The 6,767-nt window shown below is 59.2% G+C and overlaps 4 protein-coding genes across 4 annotated transcripts in view; 2 read left to right on the top strand and 2 right to left on the bottom strand.

Annotated features, from left to right (window-relative positions):
- CweA (putative GPI anchored protein) overlaps positions 1-1,479 on the top strand; it is a gene marked incomplete at both ends in the record, with an annotated part of 2,766 nt that extends 1,287 nt beyond the window's left edge. The window contains one exon of the mRNA XM_026746826.1: positions 7-1,479. Coding sequence (XP_026604306.1) covers positions 7-1,479 — 1,473 coding nt within the window. The remainder of the gene's footprint in view (positions 1-6) is intronic.
- A 313-nt stretch (positions 1,480-1,792) lies between these two features.
- DSM5745_04809 (putative Zn(II)2Cys6 transcription factor) lies at positions 1,793-3,565 on the bottom strand (the record flags this gene model as incomplete). The annotated part of the gene is made up of 1 exon (XM_026746825.1): positions 1,793-3,565. One exon carries the CDS (start codon positions 3,563-3,565, stop codon positions 1,793-1,795), a length of 1,773 nt encoding a protein of 590 aa, XP_026604305.1.
- Positions 3,566-3,699: 134 nt separating this feature from the next.
- Positions 3,700-5,112, bottom strand: DSM5745_04808 (NAD(P)/FAD-dependent oxidoreductase; the record flags this gene model as incomplete). The annotated part of the gene is made up of 1 exon (XM_026746824.1): positions 3,700-5,112. One exon carries the CDS (start codon positions 5,110-5,112, stop codon positions 3,700-3,702), a length of 1,413 nt encoding a protein of 470 aa, XP_026604304.1.
- A 343-nt stretch (positions 5,113-5,455) lies between these two features.
- DSM5745_04807 (MBL fold metallo-hydrolase) lies at positions 5,456-6,542 on the top strand (the record flags this gene model as incomplete). The annotated part of the gene is made up of 2 exons (XM_026746823.1): positions 5,456-6,098; positions 6,154-6,542. The coding sequence occupies 2 exons, from the start codon at positions 5,456-5,458 to the stop codon at positions 6,540-6,542; spliced, it is 1,032 nt and encodes a 343-aa protein (XP_026604303.1).
- Positions 6,543-6,767: the final 225 nt, after the last annotated feature.

The raw sequence follows: 6,767 nt of genomic DNA, 5'->3' as shown, positions 1-6,767 counted from the left end.
AAGAAGGAGGAGCCCAAGAAGGAGGAGCCCAAGAAGGAGGAGCCCAAGAAGGAGGAGGATCCCAAGGAGGAACCCAAGAAGGAGGAGCCCAAGAAGGAGGAGGATCCCAAGAAGGAGGACCCCAAGAAGGAGGAACCCAAGAAGGAGGAGGAACCCAAGAAGGAGGAGGACCCCAAGAAGGATGAGGAGAAGCCCAAGGAGCATGAGGACCCCAAGAAAGAGGAGGAGAAGCCCAAGGAGCATAAGGACCCCAAGAAAGAGGAGGAGAAGCCCAAGAAGGATGAGGACCCCAAGGAGCATGAGGACCCCAAGGAGCATGAGGAGCCCAAGAAGGAGGAGGAGAAGCCAAAGGAGCATGAGAAGCCGAAGAAGGATGAGGATCCCAAGCAGCATGAGGATCCCAAGGAGGATGAGAAGCCCAAGGAGCATGAAGACCCCAAGAAGGATAAGGACCCCAAGAAGGATGAGTACCCCAAAGAGCATGAGTACCCCAAAGAGCATGACAAAGCCAAAGAGCACGAGGACCCCAAAGAGCATGAGTACCCCAAAGAGCATGACAAACCCAAGAAGCACGAGGACCCCAAAGAGCACGACAAACCCAAGGAGTACGCCGCCGAGCCCACCAAGTCCGACGTCGACTGCACCCAGGTCGAGCACGTCGTGCAAACCGTGACCGCCATCCACACGGAGGTCCCGTCCCCGACGCACGTCGTCGCCGTCTACCCGCAGCCCGAGACCTCCTCTACCAGCCACGCCGAGGAACAGGATCCTGCTGCGCCGGTGTATGAGGGTGAGGACGAGACCAGCACCTATGACTACCCCGCAGAATCCGGTGTCGCGGCGTACAGCCCCGGACAGGATGAGTCAACTGAGGGATCCTCGTCTTCTCCATACCCCACTGAGGACGAGGAGGAAGAAGAAGAAGAAGAGGAGGAGGAGGAAGAGGAAGAGGAGACTGAGGATGAAGAGGAAGAGGAAGAGGAGGAGGAGGAAGAGGAGCAGCACGGCCCCAACGCCTTCGCCTCCGCCGCATACCAGTCCTACTCCTACCCCTACGCCGCGCCGTCCTCGCAAGCCGCCGCCTCCTACTCAACCCCCACAAGCCAGATCTACAGCGCGCAGGCCTACTCGCAAGCCTACACCGCGCCCTCTTCAACCGCGTACACGGCTAGCTACCACGCCCCCGCCCCCGCAATCGCCGTCGAGCAGGCCTCAACCTTCAGCGTGGTCCCCATGTCCGTCGCCAGCGGGACCCCGCGCGCCTCGGAGGAGGCCTCCGCCTCCGCCGCTGCGGTCGTGGCGACGTCCAGCACGCCCGGCGCAGAGACTCGTCCCTCGCCGTCGCCGTCGCCGTCGCCGTCGGCTTCGGCTTCGTCCGAGACGGTGCCGTTTACGGGTAATGCTGGGCGCGCCGCGAAGGTCGAGGGGGTTTTTGGTGTGGTGGTTGGGGCGTTTACGCTGCTTGCTTTTGCGCTGTAGGCCTGCAGTGATTTGGGTGGAGGTGGAGGTGGGTTTGGTGGATGGACGTCTGCTTGCCGATTTACCTTGCCTTGCCTTTCTATCTATCGATGGATGGTGTGACGCTCATTAGTCATGTACCGTATTGTTATTCGCGTTGTGTTGTGTTTGATTGAGCTTCGTTCCTGTACTTCTAGTCTGGTCTGCTTACAGGTCTCTTTAATGGATTGATTCTTCTTCACAGTTGCCTCCTAGTCCTTGCTATGAGCAGCCTCGGCGGTCCCAAAGCTTAGTGATTCTATGATCTATGTTCATGCTTCCTAACATTCACAGATCATCCCAGCTCACCCCCTCCAAACACCGACACCCGCTCAAACAGGAACGGATCGCCACAGGTCGGATCCACGAATTCAGCCAGCCCCAAGAACATCGGCGTCGCCACAGCCGGCGACATCAAGAGCGGATTTGCGGGGGTAGGCGTAGCCGCAAGCCAGGTACCACTCCCACTCCCACCACCAGAACCAAGACCTTTCTCCGAACCCCCCACCCCCTTAGCCCTCCCAATCGTCCGCGCCGCAGCCCGCCTAAGCACCCGGTGCGCCTCCCTCCCAAGCGCCCAGCTGCTCCTCAGCAGCTTCAGACACCCCAGCACAAGGAGCACGCGGTTATTGTGGTGGTCGGCGCAGGCGGGCGGGTGGAGCTCGCTCGTCGCGAGCTGCACGAGGCCCGACACGACCAGGCTGGAGACCGTGAAGGGGGAGTATCCCCTTGCGCTTGTGCGGACGGAGAGGAGGCTTGTAAGTGTCTTTGAGGCCTCGGTGGCCATGACGTCGTGGACTTGCCGTGTTAGGGACGGGGAGGGGCGGGCTGTTGGGAGGATTGGGCAGATGGCACTGGCGCGCGCGCTGGCGCCTGCACTGCTGCTGTCGCTGGCGCTGTTGCTGTTTAGGAGGTTCAGGCCTAGACGCAGGTTGCTGCGGGGGAGGTGCAGGAGCATGGCTGCGTAGTGGATGGTTAGGTGGGCCTGGAAGAGCATCTCGTCGATGGCCCCGTACATGTCCATGACGGTGGCTTTGTATGGTGGGAGGTGGTTCGTCCAGCTGGTGATGGCGTTTGCCACGGCTTGCAGGTGGTCTGGGTGGGCTTGGGGGTCTGGGAGGGCGTTGAGGATGAGGGTGCGCGCGAGGATGCGAACGGCTTCGATGCGGTAGGCGTAGGAGGAGTACGCGGGCGTTGTGTCCTCGTTGTCGGAGTCGGAGTCGTCCGTGAAGAAGCGCATGCCGAAGGACTCCAGGCTTGGTGGGCTGGGAATGGCGTCTTGAGACGGGGATGCATACTGCGCGTCCTCGCATGGGAGCGGGACGTTGTATGGGACTTGGCTGCAGCGCAGTTGGGGCTGGGACTGAGTGAGGGCTGCAGTGTGGACCTCGACGATGAAGAGCTCCCACCATGTCCGGCGCAGGCTCTCTGCTTCATGCCCTGCTTCCTGGGTGCCGGTGTACATGCCCAGCTCCAGGGCGATGTCGATTGCCCGGGAGAGGGAGAGCTCGGCTTGGTGGTGCTCGTTGCGGGCGTATAGAATGATGGAGTAGAGCAGGAGAGCCTGGACCATGCAGGGCGTTCTTTCGACGCTACTGCTCATTTCGAGCGCGGTGATTTCTGAAAGCGCGTCGCTGGACAGAACAGCCGAGTACTGACTGCCGATGAACTTGACGACCTGCTGCAGATACCGGGGATAGTTGCGGGCTTCATACAGACGGGGCGGGAGGAGGATCGGATGGGCGGAGTGGAAGTGCTCATAGTACAGGCAGACTAGCCGGGCGTCGGGAACAACTGGAGGTGGTTGGGGAGAGTCTTCAGGAGCACTAGCATGGCCAGGACCCGGTGAAGGAGCCAAACGATCCTCATGGGGGTGGACAGTGGTGTTGGGCATCACGAGTCCTTCAGCTTCGTGTCGACCATGACCGGCTCGAGGCCTCCGTCTACCTCCACGCCGCGAGGGCAGATAAACACAGGCAAGCCGGGCATCAGCACAGCGCAAACAGGTTGGCTTCTTGAAGTCACAGCGGAGGTGCTGGGCGCGACACTCGGTGCAGGCGACGGGCATGTTCGCAGGGCAGTGGTGGGCTTCTCATGAGAAAACTGGGAAGAGCTGACAGTCGGCGATCGGGACAGTCGGGGACTCGGGATTTGACTTGTCATCTGATGCTTAGTTACTTGCTAAACTACATCAAGCAAGGTCTATCGACTCCACCCCTTCGGCCCCCGCCACGTGCCCTTGAGCATGCCACTGTAGTACACCCACGGGAAGAAGTCCTTCTTCAGATGGTAGAAGGCCCGCCGTGGCACCCCCTGGTCTATCCCAAACCACCGGTTGAACGTCTCGCTCGGCTGCCCTCCATACTTGAATTCCGCAAGGAGTACTTTGCCGTACTCTGTCACCAGCGGACACGAGGTATACCCGTCATACACGGCATCCGGCTGTTTCCCGTCTATACAGCGCAACATGTTCCGCACCAGCACCGGTGCCTGGGAGGTAATCGCCGCGATTGTCTTTGACGTGGGCAGATTCGACGCATCGCCTGCAGACCAGATGTTGGGGTACCGCTTGTGGCGCGTCGTGGCCGCGTCTACCTCCACGTATCCAGCCGTGTCTGCGATCGGGCTTTTTCGAATAAAGTCATACGGACCCATTTTAGGGACGACGTGAAGCAGGTCGAAGTGTAATTTGGTCGTGGTCTTCTGGCCATCTGCGAGGGTCACATCAAACACGGCCTGGTTACCCTCAATTGCAACCAGATCATGCTGGAAATAGCCCTCCACGCCTCGCTGTCTGCGCAGAACGTCTAAAGCAGCGCTGTACTTGGGCACGCCGAAGAGGCCGGGGAGCCCGGTTGCAAACTTGATCTGAATTGAATCGCCTTCCTGCTTGTTTGGGCTGTAGGTATACCGGCCTGCTCTTCTCCAATAATCCAAGGCAAGCCACATAATTTTCTGAGGAGCTCCCGCGCACTTGACGATGCCCGTTGGCTGCGTAAAAACGGCAGTTCCTCGCTTCAACTTCTTGATAGTCTCAAATGCCTTGTCACAGAACTCGTACCCGTAGATCGACGAGACGGGCGAGTGCGGATCCGCCAGAGCCTGCGGCAGACCCTTGACACTGCTATAGTCGAGCTCAATGCCCGGTGCAACAACAAGATGCTCGTATGCGATCGTGCGGCCATCGTCAAGGGTGACTGAGCTGTGATCGGGATTGAACAAGTCGACTTTATGCTGATACAACTTCAACCGCGAGTCTACCAGGTCTCGCATCGGACGGCGCAGCTTCTCCTTCGCTTTGATGCCTCCGCCGACCAAGGTCCAACCGGGCTGGTAGTGGTGCCACGCTGCTGGGTCGACTATGGCGATCTCGTCCTGGGAGAACTTCCGCGACCGTAGGAGTTGGTGGCCGATGCTGAGACCCGCGGCCCCGGCGCCGACGACCACAACTCTGTGGCTGTGTGCAGCAAGATTGGCGAGGGGTGAGGTTGCTGAGGATGCATTTCGGACGGTTGATGGACCAACGGAGCGCCCGGCAGCACGAGCGGCGAGCATTGGGCGACTGGAGATCATTCGGAACATGTAAAGATGGTAGAAAGACTGGAGCTGGGACATTGAGTGAAGTACGAAGTAGGAATATATAAGAAGTAAGACTCCGAAATGGGGCCATTCGGGGTTGGGGTGAATCGCCGACCGTTGATGGTCGCCGTTTGCTGCGTCAGTCGGCGATTGAGGATGACTCCCACGGCGAGGTATAGATAGGCTATGGCATCGAACCAGCGCTTCAGTTTCAAAAAGATATTGTGACTTCCATCCTTTCTTCCAGTTAACATTCTGAGTTGTCCCTTACCGCGTAAAAATGTACCGCATGCAGCTGGCAGCCAGGAGCAGAGCATTGCGTGCCACCGGCCATAGCAGGATAGGGGGAAACAAACCCATCCATGTTCGTCCATACACAATGGCTGTGTCCGACAATCGAACTATCAGGACGAATCATGCTGCTGCCACGATGCCGCTTCAGCGACTCGACCATCGACATCTCTCGGCCCCGAAACCAGGGCGCCTTTCCCTCTCAACACAAGCAACCAGCCCTTCCACTGATAAAACAGCTTCCAAACCCCCAGACAAGCCAGCAATCCACAGCATCTATGAGCCCAAAACCGGCACGTGGCAGTATATCGTGGCAGACCCATCAACCAGCGCGGCAGCCATTATCGACCCAGTCCTAGACTACGACCCAGCGACGCACGAAATCAGCACCAACACCGCGGATGCATTGCTCACCTTGATCAAAAAAGAAGGGTACACCGTCGTCGTGATACTGGAGACGCACGCCCATGCCGACCACCTCACCGCAGCATCGTACCTCCAGGCCCGTCTTACCCAGGAACAGGCGCAGACCCCGCCAATCGGCATCGGCGCCGACATCACCAAAGTGCAGCAGGTCTTCGGTCAGAAATACGGGATCCCAGCAGACGAGTACAGCGGCGTCTTCGGACGGTTGTTCCGTGACAACGAGGTCTTCGCCATTGGGTCCCTGAGTGCCGTAGCGATCCATCTCCCGGGACACACACCAGATCATATGGGGTACCGGATTGGAGGTGAGTCTGCGTTGCTTTCCAAGTCCAGCAGGGGAACTGAAACTGACATCGCCAGACAACGTCTTCGCGGGCGACTCCATCTTCCACACCGACCTGGGCACCGCACGCACCGACTTCCCCGGCGGCGACGCGGCGAGCCTCTTCCGCTCTGCGCGGCGCCTCTTGTCCTTGCCCGAGCATGTCCGCATCTGGGTTGGGCATGACTATCCGTCGGAAATGCGGGCGACACCGGTCTCTAGCGTGAGTGTGGGCGAGCACAGGCAGGAGAACAAGCACGTTAAGCTGGATGTTGCGGAGGAGGAATTCGTGAAGATGAGGAACTGTCGCGATGAGGGGTTGCCGCCGCCGAAGCTGATCCATCCGGCGCTGCAGGTGAACGTGAGGGCGGGGAAAGTGCCGCCGATGCTGAAGGTTCCGGTGGAGAGGAATGGGGTGGAGTGGTAGAGGTTCATATCGAATGTACATTGGAGTGTTGCATGTTTGGTGTTGGGATGGGTCGATGCGGACGTCTGGATCCAGTAAGTAACTAGACGGCTCAGGTAGCCACAATTCCTGAATTCCAAGGCCTCCAGGCCATAATCGGATACCGCGAGACGCACGGAAGGAAGCCAAGCTCCAGTCCCCAGGTCCAGAGCTGCCCCCCGCCAACATGGCGCTGATTCGGACGCT

This window comes from Aspergillus mulundensis, assembly GCF_003369625.1.
Source record: "Aspergillus mulundensis strain DSM 5745 chromosome Unknown scaffold_4, whole genome shotgun sequence".
NCBI lineage: Eukaryota > Fungi > Ascomycota > Eurotiomycetes > Eurotiales > Aspergillaceae > Aspergillus > Aspergillus mulundensis.
This window is presented reverse-complemented; position numbering and strand designations above follow the sequence as displayed.